The sequence below is a fragment of the Xenopus laevis genome, chromosome 6L (genome assembly GCF_017654675.1).
Source record: "Xenopus laevis strain J_2021 chromosome 6L, Xenopus_laevis_v10.1, whole genome shotgun sequence".
Taxonomy (NCBI): domain Eukaryota; kingdom Metazoa; phylum Chordata; class Amphibia; order Anura; family Pipidae; genus Xenopus; species Xenopus laevis.
In genome coordinates this window covers 141,895,371-141,912,057 of record NC_054381.1, presented here as the reverse complement: position 1 = coordinate 141,912,057, position 16,687 = coordinate 141,895,371, and the positions used below count along the sequence as shown (strand labels likewise).

The 16,687-nt window shown below is 38.9% G+C and overlaps 1 protein-coding gene across 11 annotated transcripts in view; it reads left to right on the top strand.

Annotated features, from left to right (window-relative positions):
* Positions 1-3,212: 3,212 nt before the first annotated feature.
* ubr5.L (ubiquitin protein ligase E3 component n-recognin 5 L homeolog) overlaps positions 3,213-16,687 on the top strand; it is a 103,118-nt gene continuing 89,643 nt past the window's right edge. For 5 of the 11 annotated variants that reach the window (XM_041566583.1, XM_041566582.1, XM_041566579.1 and 2 more), the window contains exon 1: positions 3,214-3,719. In XM_041566583.1, the coding sequence (XP_041422517.1) occupies positions 3,658-3,719 (62 nt within the window). In that variant the 5' untranslated portion in view covers positions 3,214-3,657. Of the gene's footprint in view, positions 3,720-16,687 lie in introns of all 11 variants that reach the window. The other 6 variants (XM_041566575.1, XM_041566576.1, XM_041566580.1 and 3 more) reach the window with 3 other exon arrangements.

The following is a 16,687-nucleotide window of genomic DNA, read 5'->3' as shown; positions in this document are numbered from 1 at the left end:
AGTCACAAAGTAGAAGTTACACAGGGGTTGGATATTCCAATAAGACATTGACCCTAAACACACTTGGACCCTTATGTCACTATTTATCACTTATCACGTATAAACTCAATTTAAGTCTATGGGAAAAATCTTGAACTGAATTTGGAGATAAGTTTTTTCTTCTTGAATTGAATCTCGTCCATGACTTTTCACGTGACTTTTCACCATGAGATAACTTTTTCTCATTGAATTGGTTCTGAACAGAAAGACCTTGGACCCAAGAAGATGGAATACAGATGGAATACCTGGTACAAGATAGGTACAAAATTACTTAATAATTTAAATTGTATTATTTTCACCGACTGTATAATTTCCTTGTGTACCATTCAGCCATTTACATCCATGGGTTCCCGGGGAACCAATAGCCATTCACCCCAAATCTCCCCCAAACTGGCCTTCAGGCTGGGCCCCCTTAGCTCATAACAAGGTTACAGCGATATAGAAACATTGGGGTAACAGTCACCCTGCTATAGTTCTAGGGGTACCCAGGGCACAAATAAGCATTCACCCCAAATCTCCCCCTAACTGGCCTTCAGGCTGGGCCCCTTTAGCTCATAACAAGGTTACAGATATATAGAAACATTGGGATAACAGTCACAAGTTTTTTTTACATCTAATTTGGCCATTTGCGGTCGAAGTAAAATCGTAAAAAGTAAAATGGATTTCATCCATCGATCGAATGAATTTTCTTCGACTTCAAAAAATGTAGAAAAAGGCTCTAGAAGGTCCCAATAGGCTAACATAGCACTTCGGCAGGTTTAATTTGGCGAAGTATTGAAATCGAAGTTTAGAAGTAATAGACAGTACTTCTATTATCGAATGGTCGAATATTCAAACTATTTTACTTCGAATCGAATTCAAAGTCGTAGTATCCTATTCGATGGTCGAAGTATCCAAAAAATGACTTTGAATTTCAAATAATTCCCTCGAATTCACTTCGACCCTTGATAAATCTGCCCCATATTGTTGAAAACTTCAAATGAAAAAAAATGTGCAACTCAACAGTGCAGTGAGTTGAAGATCAACAACTCAGTTGAACAAATGAAGATGCAAGTGCAAGCAATCTATAAAGTGAATTAATTCCAATCTAAAAAAATCATTTTATCACTAATTAGCAAATATTATACACCAGTATAGATTTTGTTGAAAAGATACAGAATCAGTTGACTTTGGATGCTTTCTAATCACAAGTTTTTTGTTATATTCGCTAATGAGTGATAGAATTCAGTGTATTTATGGACCAATTCCTTGAACTTACATCTTACTTGATTTAATAATGGTGTTGAACTATAACTCAATTCCCTCGCGAAAAGTTTTTGTAATTTTTATTTAAGAACATTCATATCAATAAACATACTCTACTACTTTTCTTGCCTGGTATATTTGATATCATATCTATCTATCTATCTATCTATCTATCTATCTATCTATCTATAGCCATGCCCCCCTCAAAAAAAACACAACTTTGTTTTTTTAAATCTAATGAACACTTATCAAGAAGAGAATTTAGCACAATAAAGACATTACATATATTACCAATTATATCAGTCCTGTTTGGCTCCTTTTAATCAAATAAATTAGGTCACTGCAAAAGAGGCGCCTACAGAGAGAAGTCAAATGCGCATAACGAAGAGATGCGCACGAGATTAGGGAAAGGTGCGCGCATTATTTTTAATAGGCGCACTCGAGATTTGGAAGCGGATCGTGCAAGAGTTGGACAAGGTGCGAGTGGAGACTAGGGTTGCCACCTTTTCTGGAAAAAAATACCGGCTTCCCTATATATTTATCTTTTTTACCTATTAATAACATTGGGTTCAACCATAATTTTTACCGGCCAGGCCGGTAAAATACCGGCAGGTGGCAACCCTAGTGGAGACGCGCATCTGCACCTTTTGTGACGTGTGCCTGCTTCCTTGGTGAGGTATGGTTGCAGGAGGGGCTGCAGCTCTAGTCTCACCAAACAGGTAGAACAGTCGCACACCTTTAAGCAGATCAGCCTGCTGCACAATCTTAGAGGCTCCAGCAGCCTCACATTTACACTGGAACAGGAAAAAATCAGCACACAGACATTCAAATTGCTCGTTTATTGTGCAGAATGCAACGTTTTGGGGTCACGCCCCTTAGTCAAGACCTGCAATTTGAATGCCTGTGTGCCAATTTTGTCCTGTTCCAGTTGCAGCTCTAGTACCAGACTTTAAGGAAAACTATACCCCTCAAACAATGTAGGTCTCTATAACAAATAATTGCATAAAACAGCTCATATGTAAAACCCTGCTTCATGTTAATAAACCATTTTCATAATAATATACTTTTTTAGTAGTATGTGCCATCGTATCGTAGGATTCACGGTGCACAGAAACATCCCAAACAAACCAAACATGTTAGGTCACATGAGCCAATTAACAGAAAGAGTTCTGTCTTGTGCTTCCACACTTCTTCCTGTTACAGTTAGAGCTGTAGTATTTCTGGTCAGGTGATCTCTGAGGCAACACACAGACTTGCCTTGAATGGTGGTTCAAGGCAAGAGATGTAATAGGGCAATATTTACTTACATATATATTCCAGTTTGGTAAGATTCTTTAATATGCCACTTAATTTTATATAATACACAAAAGCCATGAATATCTTGTAAATGATATCCTTATAAACGGTGAGTTCTGATGTCATCAGTTATAAACGGTGAGTTCTGATGTCATTTCTGTCACATGACTCACTGAAACGTGGGTATTATAATAAATAAAGTACCTCCAATTGAATTGCAAAATATGAGGATAGAAATTAGAAGTTACCTCGGAGTTCCATGACCTGTATAAAAACACTCGGCCTTGTGCTTTTATATGGTCATGAAACTCCTCGGTAACTTATAATATCCTTATATTTTACAAGAGGGGGTACTTTATTCACTATATAAACTATCTGTTTCTCGAGTATTCATTTTGGGGGTATAGTTTTCCTTTAATTACAAGAAGCATTGAATACACACTGCCTGAACACCATTGATACAACTTTATTAAAACTATTATTTTATGTTTTGGGCAAGATTAGTAAATATAAGCCTAACAAAGCACTGCAATCATACCAGCAACCTGCGGTTGATTTGACATCTAAACACAACGTAACATCCGGTGCTACCCAGCATTCCATTGACTCCGGCACTGAAGCACCTACTCGCGCCTGCGCAATTTTGCCAAGGCTCCCCGTCCAATCACAACTACCGTTTGAAAGCTGTCAAGCCGTCCGAATTGCAACCAATCAGCTTCGATCTTACATTCTAACCCAAGGCCCGGAGAGAGGAGCAGCAAGGCAAACTAGTGGAGAAGCTGCAAGATGGCGGCCGCTTTCTGAGATAATTCCGCCAACTCTCCTTTGGTTTTTCTTTTCCGCCCTTGCCCTCGTTTCGAGGAAAGCAGATCGGAATCGTGGCCAGAGACTTCCCGCCGCCGTGTACAAGTGTTCATTTCTTGTTTTAGTCATTGTTTTAAAGGCAGCCGCCTCGGTGTTGTCTCGTAGGACTGAATCCAGCAGACATTTTCTTTCTTACTCCTCATAACAACACACGGGATAGAAAGCGTCGCCGCCTCCGTCCCCTGTGGGTGCGCTGCGCCCGGGGTTAAGGCAATGACTTCCATACACTTCGTGGTGCACCCGCTGCCCGGCACCGAGGATCAGCTCAATGATCGGTAATGAGGAGGGGAGGGGAAGCCTTAGCGCTCCAGCTGTTTCACAACTACAACTCCCAGCATCCCCCTTGTCTTTACCACAATTGCCAGGGCTGTCTTATTGGGCGTGGGGTTAAAAAATAATAATACCCACTGGGCCTTTAGGTTCATAGGGACCCCCTGGGGAGTTTAGACTAAAGTACAAATAACCATATTGTATTACTGGATGTTACATGATTTCAATATACCGATCAGGGACGTCAAACTTGTCTGTTGTTGATCTACAACTTTCAGATTTCCTGTCCATGTGCTGCCAGTCAGGTTGAGCAATGGCCATGAGGCCTGGGCCTGCATCCCCAGCTGAGGGGAAATCCACATGTTTTCATTTCTTATTCCATTGCACTAATCGAACCAGACTTGCCAGGTCTAAATTTCAAAACCAGCCAAAGTCCAGTACAAAAACCAGGCCAAAACTAGGCAAGAGACGCTACAAAACCAGCCCAAAACTAGCAAAGAGACGCTACAAAACCAGCCCAAAACTAGGCAAGAGACACTACAAAACTAACCCAAAACTAGCCAAGAGACACTACAAAACCAACCCAAAACTAGGCAAGAGACACTACAAAAACCAGCCCAAAACTAGCCAAGAGACACTACAAAAACCAGCCCAAAACTAGCCAAGAGACACTACAAAACCAGCCCAAAACTAGGCAAGAGACACTACACAACCAGCCCAAAACTAGCCAAGAGACACTACAAAACCAGCCCAAAACTAGGCAAGAGACACTACACAACCAGCCCAAAACTAGCCAAGAGACACTACAAAACCAGCCCAAAACTAGGCAAGAGACACTACACAACCAGCCCAAAACTAGCCCAGAGACACTACACAACCAGCCCAAAAATAGCACCATATGTGCAGTGAAAAAAAGTCTAACAAAATAAATGAATATATGTGAACATTCATGGGACATGGGACAGATTTGCCCATCAACAGGAACATAACTACATAAGGGGGCCCAGGATTTATAGGGCCTAATACATATACAATTTCATTAAATATTGGTAAAACAGGTCAACCTCTAGACATTTTGGTGACCAGCAAAATTGTCTGAAATTGAGGAAATTCACTGAAAAAATGTGAGAATGCTTAAGAGGGATGGGAGAATGGGGCACAAAGCCCAAAATCCAGTAACTCCTGGCTTCTACATAAGTCAGTCCCATTGCTGGATATTGTAGTCTTACATTAAACTTGGCAGTCGGGAAATTGTTAAACAAAAACTACATTACCCAACATGCATTGGGAGACGCAGGCTTGGCACATTAGGGCAAGAAAAGACATTAGGGCAAGAAACGACTTTGGCTGGTTTCCAAAGTACAAACCAGCCAAAGGCCCAAATCTCTACCTTGGCTAGTTTGTACTTTCAAAACCCACCTGGGCTATTAAATTCGTAACCCAATTTGGCTGGCAAACCGCCAACCTGGCAACCCTGAATGGAACTTTGGGCTGAGGGTTCGTCTTCGTTAATTTCTCTTATCTTAGTCTCCAGCATTGGATAGTGTGAGGGTAATACAAATTCAAAACAGATGTCTGGAATCCTTCCAGTAAATTAAAGCTGAGCTGTCCAGCTGGGGGCCCCCAGGCCAGATGTGGCCCTCACATTTTTATGGCTCTCCAGACTGTGCAGCTCAATTGCTTCTATGGATAATCTTGTTTTATTATAATAAGCCCCCTGGCCACATCGTTTAGTCAATAACTAAAAGAAACTGCATTTACAATGTGTCTGAAGCTCCTCCCCTATAAATAAAGTGCATAGAGGGGGTCCATACATTAATTAACCGGAACCTTTTTATTAGCAAGTACAGGTATGCGATCCCTTATCCAGAAAGCTCCGAATTACAGAAAGGTAGTCTTCCATAGACTCCTTTTTATCCAAATAATCCACATTTTTAAAAGTTTCCTTTTTCTCTGTAATAATAAAACCGTACCTTGTACTTGATCTCAACTAAGATATAATTAATCCTTATTGGAAGCAAAACTCAAGAAGATCCAAATTACGGAAAGATCCGTTATCCGGAAACCATCACTTCCCAAGCATTCTGGATAACCGGTCCCATACCTGTACCTATTTGTTTACCTCAGAACTCTCTGCTTGAATGACAGCAAATGATGCAACTAAACACTATATTATTATTCCCTTCTGTTCAGTTCTTATTGATCTCCAATAATAATAATAATAATAATAATATCCAGCAGTTCCGTGACCATATAAAGGTACAAGGCTGGGCGACTTCTAATATCCTTGTGTTTTACAATAGGTGGTTCATTCTTTGTTCTAGTACACAAGTGTCGTGTTACACAAATCACATTACTCTGCACCATTTACAGGTATATGTTTTTCAGGCTATTCATGGCACAAGGGATGGTTCACCTTTACGTTAACTTTTAGTATGTTATAGAATGGCCAATTCTAAGCAACTTTTCAGTTGGTCTTCAGTTTTTCTAGTTTCTTTTAATGATTTTTCCTTTTTCTTATGACTCAAAAGGGGGTCACTGACCCCATAAAAAAACAAACAAACAAATGCTCTCGAAGGCTACAAATTTACAGATACTGCTACTTTGTATTGCTCCTCAGGCCCTCTCCTATCCATATTCCTGTCTCTTATTCATATCTGTGCATGGTTGCTAGGCTAATTTGGACCCTAGCAACCAGACTGCTGCAATGGCAAACAGGAGAGCTGCTGAATAAAAAGCTAAATAACTAAAAAAACACAAACTATAAAAAAACAATTGCAACTTGTCTCAGAATGTCACTCCCTACATTAGGGAGGAACTCCACGATGCGTTTGGTGCCGTCACGATGCTCATGTGACAAATCGCATGCAACATGTCGATATTGTGAAAAAACAGGAAGTTAACCTCGCTACGTTTTCATCTGACAGTCGGATAAATGTAGTTCTTACATGCGATTCTCCTTCACTTCCTGTTTCTTCACAACACCCAACACGTCGCATGGGTTTCATCGCATGGCGGTGTGTCGGCACCAAACGCATCGTGGAGTTCCTCCCTTACACTAACTAGGAGGTACATTTATCCACGGTCGAATTTTGAATTCATGTGAGTTTTTCAAAACTCCCATAAACTCGAAATTCGAACAATTAAAATTTTAATTTAATTGTCCGAAAAACTCAAATCGAGTTAAAAAAAAACTTGATTCGAGTTTCTCCGAAAAAATCCCTTGAATGTCAGGAAGGCTGCAAACATCACGAAACTGATCCCTCAACGTCTCCCATTGACTTATACAGCAATTCGGCAGGTTTAAGGTGGCAAATAGTAGAATTCGAGTTCTTAAAGGGCCAGAGTATGATAAATCTCGAATTTCTAATTAAAATTCGAATTGAGTTTGGATTATTAACAATTTGAATTTGAGAGTTTTGATCAAAAAAAAAAAAATTTTAATTTTCACTTCGACCCTTAATTAATCTGCCCCTAGGAGTTAACTCAATATTGAACAACCCCCGTAATTATATCCAATATTGGGGATTAATACAATATTCATGGTCATTATGTAAGTAAAAGTTCAGTCCCCAGTTAGTAAAAGGAACTATAGATATAGTGTAGGGAGATCGATTTAACTCTTCCACTGCCAGGCCAATTGGATGAATGGCTTTTAGAGAGTAGATTACTAGAATAGTACACATGAGAAGTCACCATCTCATTAACATTTTGAAGCCTTTACATCGCAGTCCGTGTCAGTGGCTGCACAGAACTATTTATATATCAAATAGATAAATATAACTGTAATTTACACGCTGCCTGTTGTGTTCATGTCAGCCCTCCCCCAGCATGTCACAGGTGTGTAATATGTTCAGTGTTATATGAAATGTGCACCGAGCAGCCATAACACTGATTTATGATTGGCATCTTTCCACATTCTTTCTTGGCTTAAAAAAAAAAAATCCTTCACAGACACAGGATTATGATTTACATACGGCCTTGGTGTAAATAGCAGTGTTAAGTTTCATCCCCAATAGCCTTCCCAGAAATCTGCTTGGAATTGTGTATTCAGACTGAAGCCATCCCTGATTTTATGTACTGACATGATCACCCAGGTCAGCTATTGACAGGGGGAGATGGTTGTTCATCTAATAGAATGACTTTTTTTTTTTTTGCAGATTATCATTTGGTCTTTGGTTTTAATTTTTTTTCTTTTTTCCTTCCTCTTCTACCCTTTGTCCAATAGGAGTCAGTGACTCCCGAAAATAAAGAAACTTGTTACTTTTTATTACATCTCTCCCTGGTTAGGTCTTCTACAATTTATCATCAAGCATTTCTATTGGTTGCTGGACCAAACTGGACCTTAGCAACCAGACAGCTGCTGAAATTCCAAAAGCTGCTGAACAAAAAGCTAAAACCATATAAAGTGCAGACCAATTGCAAGGTGGCTGAGAATATAACTCTACTTTTTTTTAAAGGGCACCTGTTGGGTGAAAATATTTTCCCCAACCAATGGTGAGGGCCAATAGCGCCCGCACTTTAATTGAGGGTAACAGTCATTTTTTTTTTTACTGCCAGTGATGGGACATTCACACTGGGAGAGAGCTCAATATGGCCGCTTGAACCGGGAGCTACCTAGCATTGGCGGGAGGCAATTAAAAAAAACAAACAAACAAAAAAAAAAAACTAGTTACCCACAACCAGAGTGCAGGCTTTATTAGCCCTCACCTTTGGTTGGGGAAAATATTTGAGTCCCGAAAGTGGTGAAAGATGGTGCCCTGGAGCTCTGCTATTTTTTTTTTTAAGGAGTTTTATTTTTTTTTATTTTTACAAATGCACAGTGTGTATAGGGAGAGGGGTGGGGCAATGCCAGGCAGTTAAAGGGGTTGTTCGCCTTTGAGATAACTTAGTATGATGTAGAGAGTGATATTCTGAGATTATTTGCATTTTGTTATTTTTATTATTGAAGGTTTAGGAGTACTTTAGCTTTTTATTCAGCAGCTCTTCAATTTTCATTTTAAGCAATCCGGTAACTAGGACTGAAATTACCCTAGCAGCCATGCATTGATTTGCATAAGAGACTGGAATATGAATAGGAGAGGCCTGAATAGAAGTATCAGTAATAAAAAGTAGCAATAACAATACATTTGTAGCCTTACAGAGCATTTGTTTTTTTTTTGTTTTTTAGAAGGGGACAGCGACACCCATTTGAAAGCTGTAAAGAATCAGAAGAAAAAGACAAATAACTATAAAACTATAAAAAATAAATAATGAAAACTAATTGAAAGTTGCTTAGAATTGGTCGATCTATAATATAATAAAAGTTACCTTAAAAGTGAACCACCCCTTTAAGGGTTTTTTTTGGGTAGAGGGGGTTTAGTTCTTCTTTAAAGGGGTTGTTCACCTATCAACTTTTTTTCAGTTGTTTTCAGATTGTTCACCATAAACAAAGACTTTTTTTTTTTTTTTTCAATTGCATTCCATTTATTTTTTTACTGTTTTCCAAAATTGAAGTGTCTGTGTTTGTCTGGCAGCTCAGTGATCCAGGAGCATCTGAACTGTTACAATTTGCTACATTTCATTGATACAAATAGTTTATACATTTCTCAGCAGCATCTGTGGAATATTAGCAACTATTGTATCAATTCTAACAGCTGCCTGTAATAAAACTTAGGGATTCTGCTCAGCAGGGACAAAGATATGAAATGTATCAACTTAATGTATCAATTTAGAACAGTTTACAGGGCAACCCCTACCAGAGCTGCTTCAGAAGGTGAAAGACGACACTTTACAATATTACATTATTATAATAAACATTACAAATAGAAAATAGAAAGTAATTGGGAAAAGTATTTCTGGTGAACTATCTGAAACCAACTGAACTGAAATTTATGATTACCCAATGGCACATACTACTAAAAAAGTATATTATTATGAAAATGGTTTGTTAACATGAAGCAGCGTTTTACATATGAGCTGTTTTATATCTTTTTATAGCGACTTACATTGGGGGTATAGTTTTCCTTTAAGCAGCAGATGGAGTATAGTTCAGTATGCTTCCTGAATCAGATGCATTGTATCTAGTGCTTCTGCACGTGGCTAGAAAAGGGTGCGTTACTGTGTTATGTGATGACACTGAGCTACTTTGGCAAAAATATTTGGCTGCACTTAGCGCCCTGCATTCCTGAGCAGTGAATGAAGTGTGTGATAATAGCCTTACTTTTATATAAAGAGCACATGTAATATCTCATCCACTTGCTGATTCTAGCTAGTGGGAAGGCAGTTCAGGTAGAATAGATGCCTGAAGAAGAGGCGACTAAATCTACCTGAATATTTGCGTGTGTTTCTGCTCTAAGGGTTCAAGCACACGGGCAGATTCGGGTAGATTTAGTAGCCTGGCGACTAATTGCCTATTCTGCGTGGCAACAATCTCCCCAAACTGCCTTCCCCCTGCCTGCCGCCTGCTATAATGACAAAATGCCAGCACCAATGCATTCGCAGCGATTTGATTTCCAAAGTCGCCCGAACTTTCCAGCGCAGTGAGTGCATTGGCGATGGCGTCTTCTCATTACAGCAGGCAGGGGGAAGGCAGTTTGGGGAGATTGTTGCCCTGCAGAAGAGGCGATTAATCGCCAGTCGACTAAATCTCCCTGAATCTGCCCGTGTGCTTGAACCCTTAGATCTACCAGGCAGCTGTTATCTTGTGTTAGGGAGCTGCTATCTGGTTACTTTCCCATTATTCTGTTGTTAGGCTGCTGGGAGTAAAGAGTGACTGAAGTTTATCAGAGCAGATGTCACATGACTAGGGGCAGCTGGAAAATTTACAATATGTCTAGCCCCATGTCATATTTTAAAATTAAATATAAAAAAAATCTGTTCTTTTGAGAAATGGATTTCAGTGCAAAATTCTGCTGGAGCAACACTATTAACTGATGTGTTTTGAAAACAATGTTTTTCCCATGACAGTATCCCTTTAAGTTCATGCTGTACCTGCTTGACATGTTTTGCTGGTGTTTGGTTGAAGAGGCCCAGCCTCTTACTGCATCCTCCACATCACCTACTAGTGCTGTATTTACATCATATTCTCTAAGTGTAACTGGCATTACTCTTATAAACAGGAATCTGTGCATTGCATGACTAATCCCTGCCATATGTAACTGCAACTGTAAACTTGATTTTTGAGCAGTTATAGACCAGGTCATTTGATTACTGTGTCCATATTGCTTTCTCCCCCCCCCCCCATATGTAATAAAAGGCGCTAAGTTTTCCCTAGAATCAGTTACCTGTAGCAACCAATAGGATCTTTGCTTTTAAACAGGTGACTAGTAAATGTTACCTTCTGATTGGTTGCTATGGTTTACTGCACCTGGGCAAACTTAGTGCCTTTTATTACATAACCCCCATTATATGTCTAATAGTCATTGTATTAGGTCTATATTTTCTTACTGAATGCTAGCTGAAATAGCACTTTGTTTTTGGATTGCTGAACTGAAAAAAAGCATGTGATATTTCCTTTGAAAATATGAATAGTGCCTAGTTATAGGGGTTGTTCACACTTTTGGTATGATGTAGAGAGTAGTATTCTGACACAATTGGCTTTCATTTTTTATTAGTTGTAGCTTTTGAGATATTTAGCTTTTTTTATTCAGCAGCTCTCCAGTTTCCTATTTCCAGGAATGTGGTTGCTATGGTCCTAATTACCCTAACAACCATGCATTGATTTGAATAAGAGACCAGGATATGATTGAGAGGGCCTGAAAAGAAATATGAGTAATAAAAAGTAGCATTAACTGAATTTGTAGCCTTACAGAGCATTTGTTTTTTTTTTAAAAGGGTCAGTGACCTCCCATTTGAAAGCTGAAAATAGTCAACAAGTAAAATCATTGCAAAACCTTAAAAGGTAAATAATAAAGACCAAGTGAAAAAGTAATGGTAAAATAAAGCAATAACAATGAATTTGTAGCATTACAGAGCAATTGTTTTTTAGATGGGGTCAGTGACCTCCATTTGAAAGCTGAAAAAGTAAAATAATCGTGAAATTATAAAAAGTAAATAATGAAGACCAAATGAAAAGTTGTTCAGAATTGGCCTTTCTATAAAATACTAAAAGTTCACTTAAAGGTGAACCACCCCTTTAGACTACAGATGTTTGTTTCTAAAGATGACCGTAGACATGCAGATTTTTATATATTTTTTTTTTATTATATCCTGACCTACAACTAACCATTCAGATTAAAATAAGTGGGGGAAAAGAACAAGTCAGGTGATGTTCTGGCCATTAATTGACAGCGATCGTATGAATGTTATATCTGACAAATACTAGTGACAGTCACCCACTGATATTGTCAGATACGTACAGAGATATTATCATTAGCCAACAGAAATCTTCTAACCTGTCCCATTGACTAAACGGCGGATTGCCACGGTACGATAAAGAGTAGGGATGCGCCGAATCCAGCATTCGGTTCGGGATTCGGCCAGGATTCAGCCTTTTTCAGCAGGATTCAGCCGAATCCTAATTTGCATATGCATGTAAATAGTGGATAACAGATAACACCATTATGTACTACATAGGGATGCACTGTTCAGAATTGGGCCATGATTCGGCCTTTTTCATCAGGATTCAGCCGAATCCTTGTTCCTGGCCGAACCGAATCCCAACCCAAATTTGCATATGTAAATTAGCGTCGGGGAGGGAAATTGTGACTTTTTGTCAGAAAACAAGGAAGTAAAAAATGTTTTCCCCTTCCCACCCCTAATTTGCATATGCAAATTAGGGTTCGGATTCGGTTCGGTATTCGGCCGAATCTTTCGTGAAGGATTCGGGTGTTCGGCCGAATCCAAAATAAAGTGGATTCGGTGCATCTCAGAGGTATGAAAAATTCACACACGGTCTGAAAATCATACAAACCTTTGTTTCGTACCACGTAATCTTTGCGTCTATGGCCAGTTTAAGACATTTACTTTTTTGTGGGCAACAATGATTTCTGTTTAGAAATTCTATCCTGAATGTATACTTATTTGAGTAGACAGGTCCTTGCTGATAAACATAGGCAAGTTTAACTGTGAAGAAAAGATGTGGATTAGTTTGGGGCATCAGAATTGTCTGATGTATGACGGGACTCGGCATGCTTGTCGATTAAAGGGGAACTAAAGTCTAAAATAGAATAATGCTAGAAATGCTGTATTTTGTGTACTAAACATAACCATGAACTTACTGCACCAGAAGCCTAATTAAACCAATGATTTATGCTTTCAAAGTTGGCCACAGTGGGTCACCATCTTGTAACTTGTTAAAGGAACAGTAACATCAAAAAGTAAGTGTTTTAAAGTAATACAAATATAGTGCAGTGTTGCCCTGCACTAGTAAAACTGCTGTTTGCTTCAGAAACACTACTATTTCTATAAATAAGATTCTGTGTAGTAATGGGGGAAGTCATTCAAAGGAGAAAAGGCTCCGGTTACACAGCAGATAAGCTCTGTAGAACTAGGGATGCACCGAATCCACTATTTGGCTTTCGGCTGAATCCCCGAATACTTGGTGAAAGATTCGACCGAACTGAACTGAATCCTAATTTGCATATGCAAATTAGGGGCAGGAAAGGAAAAAGTGGAAAAAATTCTTCTTTTGTGATGAAAAGTCACGTGATTTCCCTAATTTACATATGCAAATTAGGGTTCGGGTTCGGCCAGGCACAAGGATTTGGCCGAATCCTGCTGAAAAAGGCAAAATCCTGGCTGAATTCCAAACCGAATCCTGGATTTGGTGCATCCCTATATAGTACATAATGGTGTTATCTGTTATACACTATTTAACCTGTGCCATATAGCCTTTTTTTCAATTTCCACCATTGCTACACAGCAGCTTGTTTATATGAACTATAGTAGTGTTTCTGAAGCAAACATCCGTTTTACCAGTGCAGGGCAACACTACAGGATATTTTCATTACTTAAAAACATTTTTTGGTGTTACTGTTCCTTTAAGGCTTGTGACACACGGGCAGATTCGGGGAGATTTAGTTGCCTGGCGACTAATCGCCTCTTCTTCTGGGTGACATTCTCCCCAAACTTTGCGTGTCTTCCCGTCCGCTATGATGAAAAATCGCCTGCGCTAAAGCACCTACGGTGAGACCAAGACCATGCACATGCTCAGTGTGGTCTGGGCTTCTGTTGGCAGGCTAAGCTTAGGGATAGTCATAAATTATCAAAATAGCACAGGTCAATTCTCCCCCTATTTGAAAGTATGATTGTTTCACTGCAGAACAGCTAGGGGCTGTCTGAAGTTTCCTATCTGCAGCAGTCACAGCAAGTAAAACGAAGGGGCAATTTCTCTGCATACAGTCAGGTTTCCTATAAAAACATTAGACATGTTTTAATTAAAGTATATTGGAGATTTCCCTGGCTGTACTTGATCCTCCGGTTGCATCAGCACTCTCCCCTCTCTTTATAAGCTGAGGAAATGAAGGTTAGGACCAGCTATTTTATGGAAAACAGGTGCTGATTCTGGAGAAGGATACCACAACTACTACCTCTGTGCTAGTTACTTGTTTATTTTTCTTTATTGGGGCAGGAGTTTTACCATTACCCCATGCCCCCAATATCTTACCTTTACATGATGTGCTATGGAACTTTTTATTCTGCTAATGCAAATATAGGTACGGGACCTGTTATCTAGAATGCTCGGGACCCGGGGTTTTACGGATATTTGATCTTTCTGTCATTTGGATCTTCATACCTTAAGTCTACTAGAAAATCATATGGACCTTAAATAAACCCAATTGACTGGTTCTGCTTCCAATAAGGATTAATTATGTTAGTTTGGATCAAGTACAAGTTACTGTTTCATTGTTACTGAGGACAAAGGAAATCCTTTTTCAATATCTTATTTGTTTGGATAAAATGGAGTCTATAGGAGATGGCTTTTCTGTAATTCAGAACTTTGAGTAAAGGGTTTCTTTTGACTTTATGGTTGGCTATAGGAATTACCCTTTTTTGCGAAAAAGATTCGGCTGAATCCTAATTTGCATATGCAAATTAGGGGTAGGAAGGGGAAAACATTTTCTAATTCCTTGGTTTGTGACCAAAAAGTCATAAGATTTCCCTCTCCACCTATAATTTGCATATGCAAATTATGATTTGGATTCGGTTCGGCCAGGCAAAAGGATTTGGCCGAATCCTGCTGAAAAAGGCAGAATCCTGGATTCTGTGCATCCCTAGTTATGCATAGTGGGACCCATGGAACATTTTCAGACTCACTGCCCACTGTTCTTGCTTGCCTAACAAATTCGTTTCAATATGCCTTAAAGGGCACCTATCACAGCCAAAATCAAACACAAATTAACAATCTGACCAGTACAAGCTAAACACGTTTAATCAAACTACATATGTAGTTTTTTTTAAAAAAACTGCAGGTTTTTAAAAAAAATCCCTTACTTTGTCAAATGGGTTCTTTCACTGAGGGAGGCCATATTGAGACTCTAACAGAGACTCTAATGTGCAAATTTCAGGAGCATGCTCAGATTGTAACACTGCTTTGAGTATTCTACCCAGAATGCCTTGTTTTAGTAAACTCCTCCACTAGAAGTATCCACTAGAAGTGCTGCCACCTGCTAACTTCCAGCAGGTGGCAACACTATTGTACAGCAGCTAACACACAGGTTTGGCTGATTTGAAAATAGCTTAGAAGGGTTGATAAGTAAACAAGGAATTTGAACTGAGCATGTGCGAGATATCAGAGCTACAGTTGGCTGGGAAGATGTAGGTAGGAGGAGCCAGTGAAATCCAAGATGGCTGCCTCAGCTAGAACTGCAGGGGAGATAGGGGAGATATTGCAGAAGGAATAGTGAGCTGATCATTTACATTATACAAACAATTCTAAAATCAGATTTCTTGAACTTTCACATAGTGTATTTACTTAGTAAATGATTTTGGTCATGATTGGTGCCCTTTAAACTGATCCTTGCTGGGTCCTATATTTGTCAGGGGGAATTTCATGAATGCACAGAGTTCTGCCTGGAAATGACAAAATCATTACTTTACTGACCTCTCTTTAGTGATTTTTTCCCCCCTCTTTATTAGTTTTAAAACCCATTCATTTGTTTTTACTATTTGATTTGGACTTTTAGTGTTTTTTTTTATCTTAATACAAGAATAGCAAAGTGTAGATCTTTGCTGCCAAAAGGCTGTGACGGCCTGTGGCTGGTAGAAAAGCCCTGAATTTAAATCACCTTTAATTTAAATTTTATGTATTTAATTTTTATGTGTTAGAATGGCTAATTCTAAGCAACTTTTCAATTGGTCTTCATTTTTTCTTTTTCATAGTTTTGTATTCATGTGACACCTTCTTCTGATTCTTTCCAGCTTTCCAATGGGAGTCACTGACCCCATCTAAAAACAAATGCTCTCTAAGGCTACAGATTTATTGTTATTGCTACTTTTTATTACTCATCTTTCTAGTCAGTCTCCCTCCTATTCATATTCCAGTCTTGTATTCAAATCAATGCATGGTTGCTATGGTAATTTGGACCCAAGCAACCAGATTTCTGAAAATACAAACTCGAGAGCTGCTGAATAAAAAGCTAACTCAAAACTACAAATAATAAGAAATGAAAACCAATTGCAAATTATCTCAGAGAATCACTCTATATCATACTAAAAGTTAATTTACAGGCGAACAATCCCTTTAAGGTCTTACATGCCAAAGCCAAGTCTTTGTTGAGCTTTAGTTATCCTTTAATATGGTGCAAGCTCTTTCTTCAATGGACAGAAGTAAATAAAAAAATTTCAAGGCTCTGAAATGAAAACCAATTGCAAATTATCTCAGAGAATCACTCTATATATCATACTAAAAGTTAACTTAAAGGTGAACAATCCCTGTCATGGGAAAACATGTTTTCGCATCAGTTAATAGTGCTGCTCCAGTAGAATTCTGCACTGAAATCCAATTCTCAATCACTTCTTGCTTCAATAGACAGCAGTAAATAAAATGTTT